Source organism: Brachionichthys hirsutus, chromosome 16, assembly GCF_040956055.1.
Source record: "Brachionichthys hirsutus isolate HB-005 chromosome 16, CSIRO-AGI_Bhir_v1, whole genome shotgun sequence".
Lineage (NCBI taxonomy): Eukaryota > Metazoa > Chordata > Actinopteri > Lophiiformes > Brachionichthyidae > Brachionichthys > Brachionichthys hirsutus.
The window spans coordinates 5485278-5511255 of NC_090912.1; the positions used below are offsets into that span (position 1 = coordinate 5485278).

General features: G+C 44.0%; 2 protein-coding genes across 2 annotated transcripts; both read left to right on the forward strand.

Annotated features, from left to right (window-relative positions):
* The first annotated feature begins 1650 nt into the window (after nucleotides 1-1650).
* Nucleotides 1651-3138, forward strand: LOC137905245 (somatostatin receptor type 5-like). The gene is made up of 3 exons (XM_068749456.1): nucleotides 1651-2334; nucleotides 2425-2829; nucleotides 2982-3138. Exons 1-3 carry the CDS (start codon nucleotides 1651-1653, stop codon nucleotides 3042-3044), a joined length of 1152 nt encoding a protein of 383 aa, XP_068605557.1. The 3' UTR covers nucleotides 3045-3138.
* Nucleotides 3139-5796: 2658 nt separating this feature from the next.
* On the forward strand, nucleotides 5797-21593 carry LOC137905246 (Na(+)/H(+) exchange regulatory cofactor NHE-RF2). The gene is made up of 6 exons (XM_068749457.1): nucleotides 5797-6012; nucleotides 6979-7266; nucleotides 18212-18433; nucleotides 20837-20990; nucleotides 21221-21339; nucleotides 21435-21593. Exons 1-6 carry the CDS (start codon nucleotides 5806-5808, stop codon nucleotides 21591-21593), a joined length of 1149 nt encoding a protein of 382 aa, XP_068605558.1. The 5' UTR covers nucleotides 5797-5805.
* The last annotated feature ends 4385 nt before the right edge of the window (nucleotides 21594-25978 follow it).

Sequence of the window (25978 nt, forward strand, 5' to 3'; positions counted from 1 at the left end):
TTGAACTCAGAGAGAGAGAGAGAGAGAGAGAGAGGAGACAAAGGCGTGTGAACCTGGCTGTAGGCGCGCATCCCTCCACAGTGGAAAGGATAAGGCGCACAGGAACGCACCGGTAGGTCGAATTCCTTCTGTTGTCACTGTTTGTAAAAGAAACCAATGTGCTTGTATATTAATGTGACATTTAAATTCTTGCACCTTTTTTTTAATTTTATTTCATGTAGTCAAGTCCTATTTTAACTCTGCTTTCCTACAAAGAACATAAAGCGCATTTGTCTGATTGTATAAACATTCTCAGATCTCAGGTCTAATGAGCCGCGCTCGTCCACACCTCGGACTCACGCACCACGCATCACGCAGCCTGGAAGGGGCGGCGGGTTCAACTGTTTTTGCTCTCAACAAGGCGCTGCGGGAGGCGCGTCATTCCCGTGTTTTGAAGCGCGGTTCAGCGAATCTTTACGTCAGACGTTTATTTTTGCAACACACGTTCACGGCATCGGGTTGCAACGTCTGACGTGCAAAACTTGTGAAAAATGTGAGCTCCCATGCAAAATATCATCTATAGGATCCATTTGGTGCGCTCGTGGCATATTTATTGTTGTTTAAGTTTATTGGTTATGATATTACAATTTTTTTTTTAAAAGATCTACTTTTAACATTTGTCTTCATTAAGATTAATATGTCGACATTATACAAACAATGTGTTCAATTATTTGCATTCAGAAAACATGGACATGGATCTCATCAGAGTGTAAGTTTAACAGCTACAGGAGACTCTACGAAATCAGGAACATTTTCTTTATCACTTGACCTTGGGAAAAAAAAATCTGCGTGTCAAGTTTGAACTTTGTTTATGTTGGGCTGAACCAGATAGTCAGCCCAACATTTGTGAAATAAGACTGGTAAAAGTATAGAAGTATTGTTACATTTGCTCTACTGAAGTAAAAAAGAGCATATCTAACTGAACTATATATAACTAACTAACTATAATGTTAACGTACAGGTGTTAAGACTGTCTATTCACAAGCAATGAATTTATTGTATGTGGCTGGAAAAAGGAACATGCTCAGAAAATCCACTGATTGTGTTTTTCATCTGTTGTCTCGTTGCTCTGCAGCATTTGATCTATGTGTTAATGTCACTTCCATTTATGTTGAAATTACCCTTGATGTCAAAAACGTTTTGCATGATACAGAATAAAAATGATCAAATACAGTAATGACTCTGTTAAGCACAGATATATTTGTCTTATCATGTCGGACATAAAAGTATACAAGTTGTCAGAAAATTAAGTGCTTAAGTATTTGTACTTTTTTGTTTTTGTACCCCCCCCCCCCCCACATTACAGATATTTAATCTACCGGCAGTGACAGTCCTGCATGTCAGGTACATTTTGAGTACCGGTACAACTTCCCATTAAATTGCATCTTGGCCATTCGCCCTGCAGACAATTTATTGGAACGCGTTTCTCCTCCCCAGGTAATTGGCTATCCTTCCACGAGTTCACCAATTGGTTGTTGTGACGGTGCATTGTGCAAAAAGTATAGCCATAACATAGCTTTGGTTATTGTTAAGTATTCCATATAGTAATTATGAATCTGTGTAACTCTCTTTAGCTTTTTCCAACAGCAATTCAGGATTCCCTCCTTCACCATGGACGGCTACAGTAGGAATTCCACATCTGACAACGTCAGCATGACTTCGCCTCCGGCCGACAGCGGCGACGCCTCGTCCACCAACACCTCGCACGTGGCCACGCCGATGCCCTTCGATGTTGTGATCGCAGTTGTATACTCCATGGTCTTCATGGTGGGTTTCCTGGGCAACACGCTGGCCATCTATGTGGTGGTCCGCTATGCCAAGATGAAGACAGTCACCAACATGTACATCCTCAATTTAGCCTTAGCCGACGTGATCTACATCCTGGGAATTCCCTTCCTCGGAACTAATAACGTGCTTTCCTACTGGCCGTATGGGGATCTCTTCTGCAAGGTGTGCATGACTGCTGACGCGATGAGCCAGTTTGCCTCCACCTTTTTCCTGACATTGATGAGCATCGATCGCTACCTGGCTGTAGTCCATCCTATTGCCAGTGTGAACTGGAGGAAGACGGGGGTGGTGAAGGTGTTCAGTGCCGCGGTGTGGGTTGTGTCCTTTCTGGTTGTGCTGCCAGTCACAATCTACTCACACGTGCAGGAGGAGTTCTACACTTGCAACATAACCTGGCCCGATCCGTTTGAACTGTGGTCCATCGTCTTCATCCTCTACACATCCATCCTGGGCTTCTTTGCTCCTCTGCTCGTCATTTGTGCCTGCTACATCCTCATTGTCATCCGGGTAATGACACAAAATAAGATTTCAGATTTGCATTCAGGTTCTGCTCTCATTATCTCACGTGTGACTCTCATTTCGCCGTCGCTCTTTCAGATGAGGACAGCAAGCGTGTCTGCGGGCAAGACCAAACGACGAAGATCGGAGCACAAGGTGACTCGCATGGTGGTGATCATCGTGCTGGTGTTCGTCATTTGTTGGCTGCCCTTCTTCACGACCAACATTGTTAACCTGATTTATATCATCCCCGAGAATAATACCACCATCTACTTCATCCTGGTCATCCTCACCTATGTCAATTCCTCTGCCAACCCATTCCTGTACGCCTTCCTCTCCGAAAACTTCAGACAAAGCTTCCAGAAGGTTCTCTGCCTCCATAAACCAAACGGAGTTAGCGCTGCAACCCAGATGGGAAGCAGACAGAGCAACCCCAAACCCAACAGCAATCTCGTTTTCACGTCCAGAAATCACACACAGAATGGACAAATGCACAGCGTTCAGGTATTATACCACAATATTTGTATATTTTACAATATTTTACTGTAGGATAATCCCCATGAGTTACAACAATTACAGGGTTCTCTGTTCTTGTTCTTTTACTTCTCATTCTATTGTTCTCATAACCCTAATCTCTATGTCTCTTCTTGTTTCAGCAATCTGACATCCTCCTCAGTGAGCCTTTAACCTCTAAAACGGAGGTGAAATGCCAGTCTTGAGTTTCCTGGACGATCCTCAATGTCTTTGCGTTCTCTTCATGGATTCCTTTATTGAGTTTATGAATTTATTTCATTGAGGACCGGAGGAGCGAAGTAATAGAAGACTAAAGCAGAGCTCACAGCTCACTGCATTAGTCGATGTCGTATTGCAGTACAATACTAAATACAATCATGACACTTAAAGTTATGCAAATTCTCTAACGTAATTTAGATTGTGAAACTGGTTTATACTGGAGAGTCATCTCATATTGCAGGAAGATGCCTTTTGATCTGCTTAAAGTTTTATTTGTGTTTGGAAACTGAACTTTTCCTCTCTTTACCTATTTGCAGTGTTTTCATTCTAATGTATGTTTTACAGCCTGAGGCGGAGCAGGAAGTTTTGAGTTGATGGTCAGCTAATCACCAAATAACTGTAACAAGTAGACAAGTAACAAGTAACAAGTAGATTTCTATGTAAATTACATGACCCCAGGTTTTATTTTAGACTCAGCCTTTGCTCTTTTCTTAATTTGAAAATTCACAGTTTGATTTGTACTGCATTAACTAGCAAGAGTATTGTCCCGTTAGCTCCTGCAAAGACTTTTCTTGTTGTTTTCTTGTTTGTTGTTCAAGTCGTGATGCTGTTTTGACTTCAGTGTCACCGTGAAGCTGTGAAATATACCTTGAAATAGTAAAGCCAGGTTTTTGTCTGTGCATTTTTCCTCCTCTCTCTCATGCATGGATGGATGGATGTCGTATCAATGTGCTTCAAATATTTTCATGAGAACAGGTAAACACGGTTGACATAGAAACATTAAGTAAAAGTTGTAACATTTATAAAGAGTAAAAGACAATAATCCAACATAAGGTTTATGACACACTACAGGTAGAACAAAAATATGCTTTTAAAAAAAATCAGGAAACTTTTGGTTGCTGATTAGTAAATACTATTTTGATATTTCAATGAAATTGTACTCTATAATACCACATATCATTGTGTATTTATACTTCTGTGCCCTGTATATCTTTAGTAGCATCCGTCAACATCTCCCTTTCTCTCTTTTCCACTGCTCCTCAAACTCACCTTGGTGGCCGCCCTCGTTTCTTTACCTGCGTTCTTTTTGAACCCTTATAGAACATTGTTTACTGAAAACATGACATGTGTCAGGGTTTGCTGTCGACGACACTCTGTTCCCTCTGCAAGTTCGAGTTCCATTGCCTTTTGTCTTCATGGTGTTTTTGCTCTGTCAAGATCAATGTCAGCAGATGATGTAATATCAAACATTATGTACCGTATCTATTCATGCGTGTCATATCTGTTGCTTCATTATTACATTATCCAGCCATCCGCTTCGTGGTTGAGTGAAAAAATTATTCTCAATTTTTCATGATGAGCAATTGAACTTTTAACGCATCAACAATTAATCCTTGTGAAGTAAACTGAGAGCACTAATTATTGCTTTTACAGTTTTTTCTCAGTCGCTTTGGTGCTTTTTTCACATCACTTTTACTATTTGCACAAAACAAACTGCAAAAACTAGTGGACAACCTGCAAAAGCATTGTTTGGCTGAGAACCTCACCTCATTAAAGAGCCGTCACTGCTCTCTCACAGCTTTCATGATCTTATTTATGAAGCTGTAACAAAGACTAAACATAAACTGTGCCCCAGGGATTCTTCCCTGAAGCCAGCATCTGTCTCTTTCAATATAAACACAAGGCAATAGATCCAAGCACCAGTGAGGCCTATTAAACAAGAATTACAATGTGTGTGTGTGTGATGCTTTTCTGTTGTTGTATTATAATTTACTTACATTCCAGCAATGCCATTAATGTCAACTAAAAATAAAATAATTAATGTGGATGAGGAAAATGCTGCAGAACTTTGTGGTAGGAGGTTCTGGACCGGATGGATCGTAGCCTCCTGCCCGATGGGAGAGGGCCAAAGAGTCAAATAAATAAATAAGAAAGGAGAAAAGACCAGATGTAGTTTTTATTAATATTTCTTTTATGACTTTTTTGAAGAATACCCGCATGAATGTTGGGTGAACATTCCGCCACTGCTCGAGATGAAGGTTCTTGCGTAATCAAGCAGATGTTAATGCTGAGTCAAGTTCGCTGGATAGTTTATGTCATAATATTTATTCCACTGGCTAGCTTGACAAAAGCGCAATGTGGAGGAGAACGTTGCTTTCAGAAATACGCGCTCATCTGTCGGCGACCAGCGTCTCCCTCCACCCAGAGGCGGTATTGTATCATTTTAAAGCCTCTGTCCTCCTCGCAAAAGCAAACAGGTAGCGGGATAGAGGGAGGCGCTATCGCGCGCAAGGCGCAAACCCTGCGCAAACTGTAGACCTGCATGCGTGCGCTTTTGCCAGTATTATGGACAAAGGCTCAGCGAGAGGGGGATCCTGGAGAGCCGCTCTGCGCTGACCTCTTTCACGCTGCTCTGTTAGATGCTCTGGAGTTGCGCGCTGCGAGGGGCCAGTTTTGGACACGCCAGCATTTTCTTTCAGCGCGACGCAGGGCAGACGCGCGGGTGGGCTGGTCTTTCATCTGAGTTGCGGCCACTTTTTTTGTGTTTTCTTTAATTTGTGTTTTTTGTTTTATGGTGCGTCTTCGTTTGGAGCGTATTCTGGTCCGGTTGACCTTCCTTTCCCGCGTTGCGTTATGGAGGAAAACGTGCGCATTGGGCAGATAGCTGCAGAAGTTTGAGTCTGCACTAGTGTTTCCTGTTTCACTGTTCTACTTGTACATTTTAGAGGGGCAAAACGGTAAAAGGAAATGAGCAGCGAGCGCAAACCACGGCTTTGTCTGATGACAAAGGGGGATCAGGGCTATGGATTTCACTTGCATGGCGAGAAAGGGAAGACTGGACAGTTCATCCGCAAAGTGGAGTCCGGCTCCGCTGCAGAAGAGTCGGGGTTACGCGCTGGAGACCGTCTGGTTGCAGTGAATGGGGTTAACGTGGAGAAAGAGACACACCAACAGGCAAGTAGAAGTGCATTTAGTGCGTAATATGTGTGCGTCGACCTCTTGTTCCAGGATGAACGCACGTTAACAGGACACGCTGACTGGCTTCATCACGTGACCCATTGCATGTGATGTACTGCGCGTTCTCGTATCTGACTCTGTTTGCATGTAATCTTGTTTCAGTTGTCTGAGATAAACTTTCACCAACTCACAAAACACAGAAACGCAAACAAAACCAAGCAAATTCTGCAAAGATGTTGCTGCAGAGTTTAAAATAATAATTTATTTTACAGCATGCTTGAAGTACTTTAATGTTCCAGTGCTTTTACTCCTGTGTAGTACAAAGTGTGATGGGGCGTCATGTGCTGCCAGATAGTGAGCCCTTCCTTGCAGATTTCATTCATTCATTCGTCTTCCGAACCGCCTTGCCTGTTATCGGGTCGCGGCTCATGCTGGATCCTATATCCCAGCAATAAACAGGCGAGAGGCGGGGTACACCCTGGACAAGCCGCCAGTTCGTTGCAGGGCTGCAGACAGACAATCATTCACACACAGACCCCCCCCCCCCCCACACACACACACCTATGGACAATTTAATGTAACCAATTGGCCTAATTTGCATGTTCTTGGTGGTGGGAGCCGGGAGGAAGCCGGAGAACCCAGAGAGAACCCACAAAGACAAGGAGAGAACACGGAAGCTCCTCAGTGAAAGGCCAAAAGTCAGATTCAAACCTGTTGTGAGGCGACAGTGCTTACCACTGCGCCACCATCTAGACTAGATGTTTAACAAATGTGCATAAATACTTTGAGAAAGTATTTTATCATAGACAAGATGCCTCTAGACAGCCTGGCTAGCCATGCAGGTAAGTTGACCTTTAAGAAGCAGTCAGTCAAATTATGGAGTTGATTTTTCATGTTTTGACACTGTTTCTTCAACTGAAATCAGTTGTGAGTCACAACCAACCACCCTACACATTTCTCCAGGTGGTCCAGCGGATCAAATCCATGGACAATGAGACCAGGTTGCTCGTGGTGGACCCGGAAACGTATGAAAGTCTGCGCGGCCTGCGCCTCAAAGCCACAGAGGAGATGGCCGTCCTCGGAGCCAAGCCTCCTTCCTCCTCTTCTCCCTCAGCCTCCCCCTCCCTTGCCACACCCACGGCCCCATCCTTCCCTACCAAGAAGAGGGAGAATGGGTCGGTGTCCAAGCAGCCAGTCAGCAACCAGGTGCAGAAACCCACCCGGAGGTCACCGTCAAAGACTGCAAAGAAGGTAAGCAGCCAGTTCACCACGACAGGACGTGGTGACAGTAAGCATTTGGATCTATAGAACTTTAAATGATTGAATGGTTATAAAGGATGTTATGAGTTTCTATTTTATATATATATATATATATACAGGCAACAAATGCAGCCTGAGCAGTTTCCTTACCATCCTTCTGTTTATGGTTCCTTTACATCAACATCCATATTTGAACATTGCATTGGTTATTGTACCAGTGTGACAAACGAGCGATAGCCTTGTCTAAAGTTGTATTTTTTTAAAGGTCTTCTCTTTGTCCATTCGTCCCATTCTGTTGTGTAATGAGGCCCATGTCTGTCTTTTCAGCTGCAACCAGTAACAATGGTGTTTGCAGGTTGCTTTTGGTTCGAGATCAGTTCCGGATGAGAAACACACAGCTTTTACACCAGATCTCTGGCTGTTGTTGTTGTCAGTTTAACGCGGATCAGAATGTCCAGCGCAAGTTTCCATCCTGTTCCACAAGGCCTCCACGCATGCATGTTTGTCTATGAATGTCCCAAGGGAAGAGCAGGGGTTGCCGGAAGCTGTCCAGATGTTGTATTAGATGTCCAGAAGTGCAAGAGAGGTCAGATGGTGGGGAGGAACCCAGTTATGCTGTGATGGCATAAAGAACGCTGACGGAGAGAGTTTTCCGAATGCCTTTCTGTTATAAATGTTGAATTAATTTGTTTCATGATGTCATGATGTCCCAGGGGAAAGGCTCTGTCGTCACTGACCCCCCTGTGTTTATTAGTCATACTCAGTCACAGGTGACTGTATAATTTTCAGTTGATTTATTTTTATTCCGTTGGTTACTTCATGTTGACATGGAAACCAGGATATTTAGCGTTGGGCTAACTTGGTCCCTAACAGTGTAACAATGACACTCAGCTTCTGCTCGCCCTGTTTTCACAACATCTGTCTTCACTTAGGTTCAGCCCTGAGCAAATGTGAACGGCACTCAGGCAATATTTCTACAACAGCAGTGACGGAGCCAATAAGTTCACATCTTAAATGTTAAATGTGTGTGTGTGTGTGTGTGTGTGTGTTATAGTGCAGCTCTTGCTTTTGCGATCTGTTAGGAGGAAATCCCAGTGCTTGGATTGGCCCAGCTAAAACTCAGGAAATGCTTAGAGGTCTCTTGCTTCTCTTTTTCTCTCAGACTTTAATGACTGCATTAAAAAAAAAATGGAAAGAAGGTTTAGCAGAATGATCCAAAAGGCATTAGCTGTGCTAAAGATGGAACATTGGAAAACAATTTATGAGCTGCATTTGGTGAACTTTATTTACACAGAAGTTGGATTTGATTTGATTGGAAGCTTCATAGCAAACCTTTTTTTTTCAGATGAAGACTCAGTATTGATACTGCAAGCAGATATCGAACCAATCAGCGCTGAGAGTGTTCACAACCAGAAAATTCCCAGCCAGTTATTTGTCTATAAATGTCTGCCTGTCACAGCTGGAGAAGTCGGCTGTATTTCTTGGTGCTCATCCTCATCCACTGTGCAGTGAGACTGCTGAGACAGTCGTAGCTTTGTCTTGTTTGTTGTGTGGAAAATCCTGAGAAACGGAAAAAACTGAGTCAAACCCAAAAGCGAGAGCAGCCAGTAACAACCTCTGAGAAAGAAGAGCTGGTGCGCCTCTCCAGGGGACGCGCAGGAGGACTGATGGACAAGGAGAGCACATGGGATTATGCTGGAGCCTAAGAACGCTGGATGTTGTTTACTCCACTTATCAACAGTCAGCAGTTGCAGCTGCAGCAACGGCTGCGACACGCTGTCTTCATTTCTGCACCTTATCTGAGTAGCCGCTCAGTCGAATCTGAACAAACAGACATAATAAATGATGTTTTTTTTTGAGGGGGGGGGCGTACCATGTCGTGGCTCAGTCATGTAGCCACAGCAAGATGCACATAGACCCAGTATAAATAGAGTTAACAAAATCACACAGACTTCTCCTATCCGTGCAGAATATACTGTACTGTAAGAATCAGTGCAAACAAAAGGGAGGCTACTGTCTGACTCGAGTCTGCATCGCCTTGAAATCGAGTTTCTGTTCTGACTGATTGCACAGAGCCTTCCTGGTGAAAGTCACTCACGGTCGGTCGTGATAAATAAATACAGATTGTTGGGAGTAAATAATAAGACAATCCAGCAATGAAAATGTTTTGGAAAAAGAGCGGAGAAAGTTTGAAATAGCACACAGCATAGGCTCTGGTCAACACACATGTATACATTTATATAAATATGAGCAGTTATAAGCCTTTCCTGCAGCCACATTTGGGTTTCCACTGTTTCATTTAAGCTTTAGATTTGTTTTCTATCAGCCTCCGTGGGTGTGAATGCTTGAGTCTACATACGATATACAGTGTGGAGATGCATTGTGCTTTGACCTCTTGCATTGTTCGCTCTCCTATTGCATCTCCAGCAACAGCAAGATTATAGCAGAGTCAAATCCAATGTCCAGGCCAGACTCTGTGTTGGGGTCAATGCTAAATATATATATATATTTCAAATCTGTTATTTTTAGAATAATCTGCTTCATATTTAAGTTCTTTAATTTTAACTAGTTCAAAGTATTTTTTTCTATTGGGCCTCTTTACATTTATGTCTACGCTCTCTTTTATTTTGAAGGGCCGGCATTGTTCACAAAGATACAGCAGTAGACAATTAGTTGCAATGGCAGACAGCGTCCAACACCACTGACAGGAACAATGATCATCGCTTCCTGTGTCCTCTCCTCGGTACACAAACACACACACACACACACACACACACACACACACAGGTGTCCGATATCACTTTCTCAGCAGAACACGTTTGACGTTTTATAGCCAGCTAACCTGCAGTTATTTTTGATAATAGGTGACTATTGTAAAACAGTTTTAACTTCTGGTTTTGTTTTTTTTCTCTTGCCGTTACATTACAGTGAATAAAATATCTTTATATTTTCAACATCTGATTGGAGAAATCCATTAAGAAAATCAATTTGAAGATCTTTTACAGGCAGAACTATTGCTCAAGGAAATAAACACACATCTAATCCATAAACAACACACACTTGCAGTTTAGAGAATGTTGACACGGTCTAAACATCACACAGATTTCAGCCGCACAGGCAAGGTCACTCACGTATACATGCTGAGCTGACACAAACCAAGATGTAATGTAATAGAGATGTTACGCCATGCAGACGGGCGGACAAAGGCTGCAGACACATGTTCCTGGATAGGTTGATGGAAGTTGCATATTTGGACGGAGTAATTACCCGGTGATCTCCTCTCCCGCCCGTCCACAAAGTGAATTTTCCATCTTGGCTGGAGGCGAGGGCTCCACAACACACACAAACACATTGTGGCTTTTCGTTGTTGTTCTTTTCAGTCACAGTCGGTATGAGGCTCATTGGGAAGTACACGAAAAGGTTTTGCTATGGTGACGCCCAGTATCAGGATTAGTGCCCTGGACAGATGCACGCCTTAATTATAAACCCTCAAATAATTCAATTAAAATCTGCAAATTGTGTGGATCACTGAGGACTTTTGTGTGTGTGTGTGTGTCTTTGCTTCCTGCAAATTAAGCCAGTCGCTACAGTAACGTCTTCAGCCATGTTGTCGACACAGACGGCTGCATCAGACGTGTGTGATGCAGCCGCCACTTTTTAATCTTCTAATTGGTGCAAGTTTGAGACTCGGGAGAAAAATCTTTGTGGAGATTCTCATTACAAAATGAGTTAGGATTTTTAAAGTAATATAATGTGTGGCTGGTTATAGAGATGTGCTCCTCTGGAACACACACACACACACACACACAAATGTGTTAAAGCAAATGAAACATGGAGCTGAAATCCCCAAATTCTCCCCAGAGGACTCCATTAAGTATTGTAACATGTTCAGTGGAATAATTGCTTTTGACTGAAAGAGATCTTCGTGAGAAAACCACAGAGGGAGAGCCCACATTTTCAGGGTCAGGGCAGGAGGCCTTGGGGTCAGGCTTGAATAAACACAAATAGTGAACGTCATGACTCTGCGGGACGACGAACGGAGCAGAGGAAATGTTTCTGCTGATAGCGAGCACAAGACAAATGAGCCGCATGGGTTTCCAGAATGAAATACTCCCACAATTGCATCTTTTATCTCATGTCTTTGTCAGCTTCTGTCTTTTTTGGCGTTGTTAAGACGTCCACCATCCCGACAACGCAAATCACTCCATCTCATTGGCCAATACGTTTTCTCCTGCTGTGTTGAAAATCCTCATTTGTTTCAAACTGATCAATGACTGAAACCCTCCTGTAGTACATGAATATTAATGAGCTGTCAGATGAAATCTGCCTCTGCATACAGCTGTATTAAACGTGCCGGCATGCTGGCGAGAGCGAGTCTAGAACCCTTTACCCACATCTGGAGTTTGTCTTCGCGAGCCCCCCCCCCCCCCAATTGAATACCAATTGCATTACATCAAGCTGCAGCAGGCTTGATTCTGAGTGTGTTGAAGAATGAGAGAACCAGATGGTGTGAAACTTGACCTGCGTGATGAGGAAGGGTCACAAGGGTTGCAGGATGACATGAGCGTCCATGGAATTGATGAAAAGAGAGGGTTGAATGAGTGAAATGTGTGTGTGTGTGTGTGTCCATGATCCTGACCCGCTCCCTGTGACTGTGGCAGTCATTCACTTCGTTCAGCTGAAGTCCTACTTTAGTTTTCTCCCCCCCCCCTCATGTTTCTGCTGGCTCTTGCTCTCTGACTGGGAGAAGGTTGGCGTTACGTTATCCAGATATCCGGATTAAATCGCTGTAACTCATGGACGTTTACCTGCCTGAGCGGCTCAAGCTGTGCAGAATGCTGCAGCCAAACAGTAACAAGAAGCAGAGATTATGTAATTCAAGTGTCGTCCTCTTTTAGAACTGATTCCAAGGCTTTATTTGTTACTTTTAAAGCGTTCCCTGGTGTGACTCCATCTTTTCTTTGTGATCTTTTGTTGATATATATTCCTGCAACAGACCTCTGACTCAAGCGCTCCAGTGAGTTTGACCATTGTCCTCAGCGAGCCGTACTGACATGGCCCACAGCAGGTCACAATGTCGGCTTGCCATCTTTCAATTATCCCAATACATAATGTCTGCTTGCTCATTTTCTCCATCGTCACTTCAGTTCAGTCTCAGTCGTTGGACGTGGAGCTCAGATCGGCTGCAGCCAGGCCGCAGATCGACCTGCGTTCTGCCCACACGAAATCATCGCCAACAAATCCACGATAGAGAGAGAGAGAGAGAGAGAGAGAGAGAGAGAGAGCAAAAGACAAGGTAGCAAGAAGCTACTTCATGCAGATTTAGAAATCACCAACGAGATCTTTGCAGCCAGTGTCTGGTTCTCGTGTTGTTGAGCTGAGATGTTGGACTTCAGCCTCACAGCTGTGCTTTTTCACACATTTATTTTGGGCAGTCCTGATTAATTCCTCCATGCTCAATTCCTTCACATGTACATTTTGCATTTGTTCACAGCTGGGAGCCATCACTGCATTCCCACACAAGTAACACGTGCATTTGTTTCTAATCTCCCGCTGGCCCTGCTGCTTTTCACTCTGCTCATACGTCATGGATCGGTTTAATTGCCACCGTCCCTTCCTCTGTTTGGGACTAGATCTGATGGGGATTAAAGCTTAAGTAACCTGACTCAGGAAGACGAGGAGGCTTAGTTAATTGATTAGCATTCACAATCATTGTTGAGATTTCTTTGTGGGATTTTTTTTGTGACAGAAAGAATCGCCTGTTTTATTTGTTGTGAAAAATATATTCAGTGTTTCTAAATGGCATCAAGCCTAGTTTGTAGTCTGCATTAGTACTGAAGGATAGCTGCAGCATACTGACAACAGAGGTGTGAACGCACAGAAAGAAATGGAATACCTGACCATGCTTTAATGGAAAAAACACATTTATATATTAACCAGAGGAGAAGAAGAGATAAAATGAATAGCGGACACACACATGTAGCAGTGGACCTGCTGGGTGTGTGTGTTTTGTCAGTAACAAACACAATTTAAATGCATGCAATTAAATTGTTTTGTGTGTGTATTTTGTAGACACTTAGAAAGAAGCAACAGCACAAATTGAATTTCCTTTTTCATTCTGTCGTTTTCTTTGCATAGTTTCACCGTCGTCCTCGTGAAATGTTCTTTATATTCATATCCTTTATTCTCTACATCACTCCATTTTCATCCTCTTCCTTTGACAGTTATACCCACAAGCTTTCAGGAGGAAATAGGTCACGTGGAATTCACACAGCAGGTTCTCATGGAAACTAAAGATGAGCTCGCTCACGGATCGCCTGTTGTGAGCGTGACACTCACACACACATGCCTCCGCTGTGACGCCAAAGCGCTCGCAGCAAGGGTGTGTTGGCACCCTGAGATCTTGGTTTGATTAAATTAAGCTTGGGTCTGATTGCGCTGTCAAAACCTAAGCCATAATAATCATTGGCCTTTTGTTGTGTGTCTTTTGGTTCATTGTTTCATGAACCAAAAGTGAAAGCATCTTGGAAATGAATTCCGAAATGCTGTATGGTCGTTCGAGGTTAAAGCCGTAAAGGGGGACTGTTGAAAGCTGCGTGACGAATACATCTGTGATCTGCACCCACACCTGGATGCAGCATGTCATGCAGATCTCTGGCAGAAACCTGCTCTAGTCAAGCTTGTCCAAAGCCACAGAAATGCTAATAACAGCGAGAAATATCTGACTAAATTCTATGCAGTTAGTAGCACGGAAGAAACGGGCCACACCGGTTGTCTTACACATCTTAGCAGTGGGCTAGAAAACCATTTAGTTACTGGAAATTCTTCACCGGTCAATGGATCTCCATATTTAATCTCTTTTTTTTTTCATTTCATCTCCTCTTTTAGCTCTCTATTCTCTTCTCTATTAATAGCTTGGAAAAGTAAAAATATATATATATATAAAATTCACGATTATTAATATAATTTCTATATGTACTGATTTCAGCTGTGGGCCTGTAGAAGCATGAAACACAGTCGACTTTTATTTATGCTGCATTTCAGCTTCTGGCTGTAACATTCTGCTGCCGACGTCCGTTAAGTCCCACGTTGCTGCTGTTATTTTATGCATTAAAGTGTTATTCACTGTAGGGGGAACAGTTGGATCATTTGGATTCTTAGTATGGAAACCATTTTCTGACGAGTCAGTTGGTGAAACTTGAGTTAAATTTACTTTAGCTGTTTTTTCAGCTGTTTTCAACACCGTATGCTCATGAACATTTCCACACAGCAACTGGAAAATAGGGTGTCAACTCCAGTAGAACCCCCTCCCCCAAGCAGAAAAATCATATTAAATAACATTTCAGGTCATGGAGTTCTGTTCAAGTTCTGGAAAGTCATAAGACTGTATCTGGGCCACGGAACAAAACATAATTAATACACTTTTAGTTTTAGAATTTTCCCTTCAAATCCCTTGGCATAAAGATTTCTTGTTTATTTAACCTGCTGCAATTTTAAATGCACATCGAACTGTAGCATCAAAGGTTGCGTCTGAGTATTTTAAAGTGGAAAATTTATTTTTAGGCCTTTTTCACACGTCATTAGCTCTGCTTTCACCAAACCAAACTCAGCAGGACAAACTGCATAGTGTCGATACGTGAATCGGAGCACACACACATGCACAATCATGCAAGCATGTCCAAACACATTGTGTTGTGGGCCTGCAGGGAGCCGGTGCACATCGGATGTGAAAGGGTTAACAGCAGCCATGATCCATTCACCACTCAATTATTCAACAAGTTGCGATCCAGTTTCATCGACTCCCAAGCTGGCCACTGCCAGCGAGCGACAGCAAACAAACACAATCATGTAAAACTGGTACGTTCTCATTCTCAGGCTGTCACGTCACAAGCGGTGCCAGTAAGACAAGCTCACATCGACAACCACAACAGTTTTCAACAAGGAGAAAGTCTGATTGTTATACAGTAGTTGTTTCTTGATGATAACCAGAGTAAAAAACCAGAAGTGTGATTGATGAGGCGGGCCTGTATTCTTTCATGCACTAACTTCTCCTCTCTTCCAGAGCCTCCCCCTGCAATCAGCTCATTCCTGTCACCTGCGTTTCTACGTCTCGTCTCTCATCAGTCCTGACTCTGACGGGTGTGGCGCCAGATTGTCATGACTTGTTCCTTCGTTCCAGCACTCTCTCCTGACTGCGATTCTGATTCTTGTGTACCTGTCCTGCCTGTATTTTGTCTGTTGCCTTCATTCTAACTTACCTGGTTTGTGACCTCTGCCTTTGGGACTACTTCATTGCCTGCCCCTTCTCCTGTCGTGCATTTTGGTTCTTACCTGGCTTGGCTTGTGACAAGAACAGAACAAGCTGTTTAAATTCAAAATCTGATATTAGCACAAAGTGTAGATTTACAATCTGTGAGACAGTTTTTTTCTGAGTTGAACCGCTCCCATGAGCTGTTGGTTCATAGCAGAGATGGGACAGCAGGTCTATCAGACTTTGGGCTTCTGTTTTTGGGGCAGGGATTCAGGACTCTGCCTCATTTTTAAAAGCTAATTCACTATCACCAAATCAATAGTTGCATGATAGGCATTTCTTATAAAGCGAAACAGCTGGAAATGTCGCAGTCAGCAGAATAAATTTACATCATACGTTATTTTAAATAACTGACGAGCTAAAGTTGATAACACTCCCTTTGAAGACTCATCGGCTCCTTGTGTTTCCTGTGAGAACAAAAAAATAGACGAGCTGTCCATAATTAAAATGGCAGCGTTGCAAGAACTACGAATTAGCAGCCTGTGAGTAAACTTGTCTTTCCTGTCCTCTGTGTGTCGACCAACAGGAACAAGGGGTGATTGTCACATATTCCATATTATTTTATTTTATCTGATTAGTAGCAGCCGTGTGAACGTTTTTTTAAAGGTATTGCATTCAAGCGCCTCTGGAGAAAGAAAAAACAAAACATGGACGCTGTGTTTTCCCACTGCTTCTCCTCCCATTGGAACTTTTGTCTGATAACTGACCGCTTTCCTGACTGCAAAAAAAAAGTTTGCTGACATCAGGCGGAAAATGTTTGCTCTCCCTCACTCCCATCTAAATATTTTTCACCCAAGCATGAGGCTTTCACCGAGCGGAGTTCAAACAAACACTAACGGCCATGTTTCACTTGCTGGTCAACTGGGCTTGGAGAGGATGTGTGGTAACGTTTCCATCCATCCGTCCGCCCGTCCTGTTGACCTCGGTCTCCGGCACTCGGACCTGCAGAGCAGCATGATTGGCTGGTGGCGTCTCCTGGGGCGATGAGATTAGAGGCCGCTGGGGGTTGGCCCGGCACACGCATGCGCCAGCCCAACATAACGATTCCCAGCTGTACTTCTCTGTGTTTTTATCAGAGTTCTACTACCACCTTTCTTCCCTTACGGTCTGTCATGTCGATTGTTCTCTACGACTCAGTTTCTTTGTTTATCTGTCTGCTGCCATTCTGTCTTATCTCACCGCTTTCTTTTCTGAACTCTCGGTCGGAATCCACTCGCTGCTTCTAATTTTCTATCCCTCCCACACACACTCTCCCGCCCCACTTATTCCCCTTTGTTTCTACTTTTTCCTCCTTTCACCAAGATCCCAGGATGCTATTTTGTTTAGTTTCTGATAGTATATTAGATAATATTCTCTTCCAAGTAAGAGGATCTGAAGGGATTTGTTGTTGTTCGTTCACTATTTTTCTCTGGCCAAGCTACCGTTACCATAAAGAATTCATAATATGATATAATACACACACACACACACACGCAAGTGGTCATTGACTTACGACCACAAATGGTTCAGAGGAATCGTTCCTAAGCCGATTTGGTCATAAGTCGGCCCAAATATATATTACTGTGCCTTGATTCCTAAGATGCACTTTCCTTGATATTAAAGAAAACCAGTTTTTAAAAAAGCTGTCCTGCTAATAAGCCATCTCTTCTCTACGCGCTACGACATGTGCATCTATTTTCTTCTCTCACGCTCTGCCCACACGCTCCACGTGTATTTTTATCAGGCACATCTTTGACCATGATCATCTTCATATATGCAGGTGAAATAATGGAATCCTCAGGTTGTGTAATACACTTGCAGACTTGCGCTACGTATGTAACATGCAGACTGCATGGAGATTGATTTCGGCCCCCTGACATCCTCTCTGGGTTCTGCAGCTGCTTTTAGCTGAGGTTACAGAGCTGGCCACCCTTCTGGCATCACGTTCCTCGCTGTCCTCCCGGAGTGTAGGCGGTAAATCAGCGTGATCACACTTCAGAGCTGGAGGCACAATTTATGCAGGTTTCATAAGTGTCTTAATGCAGGCTGTTTGAAATGTCAGCGATGTCCTGCAAATGTGCAGCTCCCATCCTGACAGAGATGCCCTTCATATAAAGCATCCATTCAGCTGCGTCTGAATGGCGACACAAAATGAAATATAGAAGGAGGATAATTCTGTAAGCAGTGGAGAATCATTGACAGCTAAAGCCTAGAAATATTTTTACCTGATTCACAATACATCGAGTAGGAGTTTGTAAAACTGCATCGCCTCGCAATCCACGGATTAATCGTGCCTTTCAGACATCAACCGGCGTGAAAAGTGTGACTCAGATTTGTGTTTGATTCGTGCATTGTGTTTTCATGAACAGACACCACAATACCATCATTTGTTCATGCTGTACCATTTGTGCATTTAGGTTTATTGAGTAATTCCCCACATAAGAGTTCTTTTTACATTTATAAATGCTAAACTGTGTAGTATTATGTTAGCAAATGGCCATTCTTGGCCATATTTAGGGCATTTGTATTGTATGTATAGTCTAAATGTTGAGCAATCTGTCAGGAAAAATACCAAAAATTACCAAAGATACTTTTTTTTTTCATTCAGAACAAGCAAGATCACACACTTTTCTAATTCTCTCCCAGGAGACTCCAGTCCAGCCAGAAACCCAGACCCAATCCCAATCATGGCCCCAAACCGACCAATCAGAGCTCGCTCCACGCCTGTGCCACCTGGTGCGGTCCGAGATGGGCTACGGCTTCAACCTGCACAGCGACCGATCCCGGCCCGGGCAGTACATCCGCTCCCTAGACCGGGGATCGCCTGCAGACCATGCCAGGCTCCGTCCCCAAGACCGGCTGATTGAGGTAAGAACTAGGAGCATAATAATGAAACGAGTCCGTCCAGTAACGTAGTCCGGCACTGATCCTGCAGTGCGACTCGAGAAACAGTCCGTGTAAACAGCAATGTCTTCATCAAAAATATATATAACAAATCTAAATCATAAACGGACCAGAAATCCACACAACTCAGATAAATGGTGATGCATTCATTAGAAATCATCTGTAAGGGAAAAACCACACCCGCCTGCACCTCCTCACGTTTCTGTCCATCCACTACCAAATCTACAGACACTGTCAGAGCGCTTGTAAAAAAGAAAAAAAGGCAGGAGTAACACTAGAATCTGATTTTAACAATAACAGGACATGAAGCCTGGACTTAATCTTCACTCTGTGTCAGGCTGCAGAGGAGAGGAGGCCGGTCCCGGGTTAGAGGCTGTAATAAATCAGTCAGAAGCAGGGAGCGATGATGGGTGAGGGAAGAGGGGGGGGGGGGGGAGTGTGTTTATGTATGTCTCTTCTTGTAAACCCCAGAGACAAGCCGGAGTGTGTGTTGGATGAGAAAGAAAGCGAGCAGCGACATTTACTGTATCCAAGTCTTCCGAGAGAGAGGCTGTTCAGTCAACGTTCATCCGGTGACAAGACTTGTTCTGGCAGTAGGATCGTTTTCAATCTAAACTGATTTTTTGACTGAGCACACACACACACACAATTTTCATCCTTCATTCCCATGACCTTTGACCTCACTGGCCGTACATCAGGGTCCAGAGCAGGCAGCGGTTCAGGCCACACGGGACAGGCAGCGTCTGAAGGCAGAGGTCAAACACAGTTCATTTAGGAGTGGAAGGTGTGGGTTCAGATGGGGTTTTTTTGCATGGAACACAACTTCTGAATGTCTTTTAATGTCAACAATACTTACAATATGTAAAATGGTCTGTCCCCATATAAAAAAATACACACGCATTCAAAATCTTTATTTTATTTATCACTGTTAATCTACAGCTGCTGCTTATAAACACACACACATACATTGAAATGTGCCTTGCAGTGACTCTAACCACCTTTGCCTTTAATAGGACACACACACACACACACACACATACACACGAGTATCAAGATCTGTCCTAAAGGAATAATCTCACGAGAAATGAGCCTCTGTTCCGTTCCTACAGCTTGTATTAATTAGCCCAGTCAGCAGAGTGCATTGTCTTGTGTGGGATGGGCTGTTAATGACGGGCTGTGAAACACAACGCATGCTGTTTGGTTGAAAACAAACACATTATTCACCCTCTATTAAGCGTTCTGTCTGTGTGTGTCCACCTGTCTGTCCTCCATGGGTCCTGGACAATGACAAGCATGAGATGTTTTTGATGTGAAAGATGAGAGCTTCACATTTTCCATCTGATGATTCCACTTCTTCCAACTAGTTTCCATCATTGCCGTTCCAGATTTCATTCCCCTCCTCAGTGATAGACACCTAAAATCCATTGAGGTACCTGTACTTTCACCTTATTTTCCTCACTGATAAACGGGTAAAAGAAAAACAAGAAGCTCGTACTTTCACCTTGCTTCACTTACATCTAATTTATTATGTCCCATCATGTCATAAGGAGTGAATTTAAGCACACCCCCCCCCCCCTTAGGACACCTGAAACCGGCACCACAGCCACAGCCTCGGAGAACCGTCAATAATTGATGGTGTATCAACACCAACTCGGCCCGGTGCTAAGCCAAGCCAAGGTCCAGATAAAACTGTTAAAATGCACGTCTGTAGAAGCTCATATTGTCTTCATAAGAGCAACAGCAGGCTATTGTGTTTTGCTAGCGAGGTGCAGAGATGAGGGCAATAGACGCGTGTCCATTGTGTCTCACTGTTTAGTTGTTCATCCATGTGTTGTGATTTTTATGTCTCCTTTAAGACAGCAGATTTGTGATCCTTATTTTACTATATATATAAAAACTCCTACAGCTGCCTGAGGATGAGTTTCAGTGTCAACTGTGTAGAAGAGTTCAGGTGCTCTGACAGGTCATGTTGAACTGAAAACATGATTGGTTCGTTTTTCTGCAGCTCCACCAGCTGGATAAATGAAGTATTGCAGCCTCAATGACTTAGTTTATCTATCGCACATTTTAACCAGTCATATAGCACGGAGCGATTTGATTACTCTAAGCATGGCATCGTTTGATATTTAACATTTTAGGGGGGAAATTAAGCATTAAGCTTCAAATACACTCGACCATTTACTTTCCATGGAAGAAAACTTCTCTCAGCAATGAGTTTTATTCTTAGGAAAAACGGACGCAGATGAACGACCTTTTGACCTTTTTATTTATTTATTTCTAGATGTTATATGGGATGTTTTATGTGGTTACTGTATTAGTACTAGTGTCCAAGTTAGTAACGTCATCCACCTCTTGTACCCTCTCCAGGTAAATGGCGTGAACATAGAAGGCATGCGGCACGCAGAGGTGGTGGCCTTCATTAAGAAAGGTGGAGATGAAACCTGGCTGCTGGTGGTGGATCCAGAGGCAGACGAATACTTCAAGGGGAGGGGAGTCACGCCTACGGTCAGCCATATCAGAGGTGGGATGGAACTCATGAAAAAAATGATGTGTTGCCTAACTTGCCTATAAATTTGAACTTCATTAAGTCATTCTTGATTCTGCATTGATTCATGATACGATTATAATTAACAATGTTAAACCTTGTGTGGCTTCCGTGCATATTTGAATATGAGATAAGCGCAGAGATTTTAAAGGCTATGCTCGAGTGTACAAAAAAAAAATCCTCTTTATGCATATTTATTTTCACAGACTACGATGGTCCATCCATATCCAACGGCTCCAGCAATACTCAGATAAATGGCAGCTCCAGCACACAGTCCATCAGGTCCACGCGCTCTGACCTCAGCAGCCGGGGCAACAGCACACAGGTGGGTGTGGGCATTCATCTACAGTGAGGCGTTGGGTCTGCGTGTCTGTAAGTCAACCCTTCCATCTGTCTTTCCATCTCCACTGACACCTGTAGCTGGCCGATGACGAGGGCGGCCGGTTGTCAGACCCGTTCGCTGAGATCGGCCTGAGTGCAACAGCAGCAGAAGAAAAGATGAAGGTCCATGCCAAAGAAAAGAGGAGGGCGCCACAGATGGACTGGATGAGGAAATATGAGCTGTTCAGTAACTTCTGAGACGTCCACCTTCCTGGACTAAAGGACAGAGATGTGATCTCTTTGCAGTCCTCAGGATGGATGGGTTTTTGTTGTTGGAAAATACCTCCCTCGTACCGCAACTCCTTGGAGAAAGAACAAAGAGGTAGCAGAAGATATTGTGTTCCTGGAAATAAATGTGACAAAAGGCAAAAGGATTCTACTCTGGAGCCACTTTGAAGATTCTTTAACAGGCACTTTTGTGCTTTAAAGCGACAACCGACTGCAGAAACTCTGCACGCTTTGTAAAAATCAGCCTCTTCCTATACATGTGCTTCTCCTCGATGGGAGTATTAGACACACGTTTTTCACAAATCTGCCGAAACGTTCATGAGTTTTTCTTTACTTTATTTACCGTGTCTTTGTAGGTTCTCAGTCATCCAGGTCGAGGTAAATCACGAAGAGCAAAAAACGAAGAGCCACCTGGACTTGTTCAAGTTTTATCGAAGACGTTTCCCCTCTCATCCAAGAGGCTTCTTCATTTCAAAATGACTAGTGGCGATCGCTAATGACTCCTGGGGAGTCTTAATGCCTTGGTTTCGGTCCTTTCTTTGATATCTGGCTCCTCGACTGGTCATTTAGAACTAAAGAAACCTCTTCGATGAAAGTTGAAACGTCTTCAATAAAACTTGATCAAAGCCCATTCGAGTCTTCGTTTCGTGCTCTCCGTGATTTATTCACCCTGTTCTCCCACACGCAGTGACTTGGTTCAAACAACTGTGGGAGAAAGTTATTTTTGTATTAAAGAGTATAAGCAACTATAAACAACCATATCACATTATTATACAGCTCATTTTAAAGAGTTTATGGACACTGACATTTTTGATTTGTGGAAATTATGAGCGAATGTGAATGTGAGAAGAATGTGAGATTTCTCAGGGCTAACAGGACGTTAAGTGAGTTACTGCTGGCTTCATGTGTACAGCAGAGGGCGAACTTACACCACAAACAGTATGCTGCCCCTTTCCCGCCTCAGCTAAACAGAGACGTTTATCCAGGCCATGAAAGGCTAACTTCCTGCTAAGGCGGAGGGCCAAAATAAATAGAGCCCACTATGGCAATGAATGAATTGAAAGGTGTTAAGTGTGCTGCAGACAAGCTGGGAGGTGGATTTTACTACATTAATTATTTCTGCTTTAAGCGGAAACATAGGAGAGTGTCTAACTTTCCACCAGTAATTCCCACAATGACATACTAGCCCCTTAATTAAACTGAGACCGGGGCCAGGAAAGGGGGGGGGGGGGGGATTAAGGCTGTTAAGTGCAGCAAGCATATTTGAGGCTAAAGTTGGGGCGAGTGGATGGGAATATGAGCGGCGAGTTAGCATGTTGCGGGGCAGAGGGCGTGCAGGAGAAGCACAGAGCGAGACCCTCCAGAGTCTGGAGGATCGAGGGGAAGAGACGGTGGGAGCCACGGAGCTTAGAGTGGATTATTACTCATGCAGGGGCAGCTGGCCTGGCGTGCACATGCTCGCACACATTTGGAGCATATGTATGTGGTTGCGTGTGCAGAACGTGTATACGATCCTGCAGTGTAAGCAGTGCCGATGTATTGCACTGTAACAACATCTGTGTGTACTGTTCAGTAATGTAATGTTCATCCTTTAGCGCCAGCGGCGGGGCTTGCTCTGCATGCTCTGGGCTGGCAGCCACAGCAATCGATCCATGCGAGCACCAAAAGCATTTGTTCTCCTTTTTCAATAAAGCCTTTCAATGGCATATATTTTGAACATATTGACATGTTTTTAACATCTCTTCTGTTCTGTAGTTTTTTGTTTCCTGTATATTTTCTTTTCCTTCACAATATCTCTCATTCCCTCTCGTTTCCTGTCTTTTCCCCCCTTCCAATATCCTCTCTATCTCTCTCGACTCGCTCTCTCTTCTCCTGCCTGAGGATTATATGCCGGTGTAAAGTTTTGGCCGGCTCGCCACCAACCAGCTGCTGCTGTGAGCGCTCGGGCCACAGCAGCAGTATCCCCCGTGTCCACGTTGACATGTACAGTAAAGGCCCGCTTTACTTTACAGGGCAAATACTGATGCAAGAGCATAAAAACACTCCTTCATTTAAAATCTAAATATAATGAGGTGCAAAGTACAGATTGTCATTTCCTTCAACAACATCTAACCAAACAATTTATTTGTATTTATTTTTATCCCTTGAGTGTAAATATTTGCTCACATGGTAATCGGAAGTGCCATTGTGGGGGAAAAAAAGAGAAAACCAAATGTTGTCCACGAGGCGGCGTTGCACCAGAGCCGAAGCTCAGGGGCCTCAGGCCTTAGTGCACCCAGTGCCCGACCTGATCTTTGTGGAAATGTAGCGCCACACGTGTGCACATTATGAATCTCCCTGGAGGTGATGGCAGGCCAAGCAGTGACGCCAGCACATCAAAGCTCTGAGCAGTTCAAAGCTGTCTGCAATTTCAGAGCAGTAAAACCCATAGAACAGAAGCAGGGAGCAGAGCCACAGGTGGAGAACGTTCTGTTTAGACTGCCTCCGCCAATGCAGGCATTCTTCTGGCTTAATAGTGATAGAGGATTTCTCAGCTAATACCTAATATTTCATTTTGTCCTACTAGAGTATTTCCTTCTGTCCCATCCTATATCCCACACTTCTTAAAGTACCAGCCGTGCAACAATGCCTGGGATGCAGTGATGCCCGCAAGGAGAGGGAAACCAGAGACTGACGGAGGGGGGGAGTGGGGGGGGGGGGGGAGTCTGTCCCCATGGCAACTCTGTTTTTGTTAGCGCTTGTGAGTCAGACAAGCAGTGACTCACAGTCAGGAGGAAACACACACAGTCACATTCATACTCACACTCCCACTCACTCAAATGGAAGCCAAATAAGGACAGCTACACCAGCGTGCACAGCGAGGGAGGGGGGCAGGAAAGAGAAAAGAAAAGTCATTGAGTTGGATCATTTGGGGAAAGCACAAAAAAAAAAATCCAAAAACAAAAGCAAACAGTCACAGGAGAGAGAGAAACAGTTGCGTCAAAATGGAGGGAAGCTCAGGGGCCAGAGGGCACCAGCAGGGCCGATTACCCTCTCCCAAGAGCACCCTTCACGTGGGTGGGGGGGGGGGCGGAAACGAGCTGACGGACACACCCAGTTTGTGCACACCTTGGCTCCACTCGCTAAACCACCCATTTATTTTCTGACGCCAACGCATCGAGGAAGGCCACCTGGTTTTAAACCGCAAGCTTTTCATTTATTTGATTTTGCAAATCCCGTGGGCAAATAAATAGGAAAAAAGCCGCCAGTCTAAAGAAAGCCGAGCGCAGACGTGTGTTTCTGATTTAAATACAGAGCCAGTCACGTTCCTCGCCTGGTGAAATCGGTAGTTTGATTATTATTCTTGTGTTCATCATCATCATCTCTCGGTGTCCTGTGGCTGGTGGGTTTATATTCCTACGGTTTGGTGTGTGTGTGTGTGTGTGTGTGGGATGTGTGTGTGTGTGGTGGAGATGACTAACTACTTACAACGACGAGTGATTTACATCCAGTTATAGCCCGTCCCACACTGGAAGTGTTCTGGCTACTGTTGACGCTGACATAGCTGCTGTTTGTGCGAGAGCTCCCCATTTATCTTGAGGAGCAGCAGAAGGTGAAGTCCCCCCCCCCCCCCCCTCCTTAGAGCCCTGCAAAGTTGCATCTTACAGCACCATAAAGTTGATATATGCACTCGACTCTTCCCCTTAGTGCTTTATCACTCTCTTTATCACCCTTGTATCTAACCGTCATTCATCCTTATTGCCCAAAAGTTAGTACTAATATCCCGTATTTAAAAACAAAAGACCCAGATCAGTAGTTAAAATGTCAATACGGTGACTCTAATCACGCATGTTTATAGCCATAAAACTTTAAAACCAAATAAATGTTTCTCTGTCTCTTAACTGTTCCTTACCTTCAGCCTGTCTGCCTCTATTTTGGCGGGTGTTCAGCTACAATCAGCCAATCAGAGCCCATCAAGGTTTATCTGGCAAAGAGATAATGCATTAGATATATCACTTGTCTTCCAATAGCTGTCGGCTGCTTCACGTGTTTCTTTTTTTTTCCTATCTGGGAATGTAGAACAGCCCAAAGCAGACAGTTTCACCTGAAAGCAGGAAATATTTCACAATAAAGTTCCACTTAGCAGGTGAGCAACAGGTGGAGAAGGCATGGAGAATTTATGGGGGCGGGGGGGGGGGGGGGGGGGGGGGGGTCAAAGGTCACAGCTCAGTGGGCAGGCCAGCTGTAAAAGAGCGGTAGGGGTTGAGTGTGGAGCCGTGGATTTAACGAGGGAGCACGGAATGTGGTGCGCTGCTGTAAAAGGGCAGGGGAATCAGGGAGCGAGTGTGCTCCCGGTAACACGCCAGTGATTAATG

Coding starts and splice junctions, on each gene's coding strand:
- LOC137905245 (XM_068749456.1), top strand. CDS start 1,651: ATGGACGGCTACAGTAGGAATTCCACATCTGACAACGTCAGCATGACT. Junction 2,335..2,424: donor ACATCCTCATTGTCATCCGG/GTAATGACACAA, acceptor TCGCTCTTTCAG/ATGAGGACAGCAAGCGTGTC. Junction 2,830..2,981: donor GACAAATGCACAGCGTTCAG/GTATTATACCAC, acceptor TTCTTGTTTCAG/CAATCTGACATCCTCCTCAG.
- LOC137905246 (XM_068749457.1), top strand. CDS start 5,806: ATGAGCAGCGAGCGCAAACCACGGCTTTGTCTGATGACAAAGGGGGAT. Junction 6,013..6,978: donor AGAAAGAGACACACCAACAG/GCAAGTAGAAGT, acceptor ACATTTCTCCAG/GTGGTCCAGCGGATCAAATC. Junction 21,340..21,434: donor GCCGGGGCAACAGCACACAG/GTGGGTGTGGGC, acceptor TGACACCTGTAG/CTGGCCGATGACGAGGGCGG.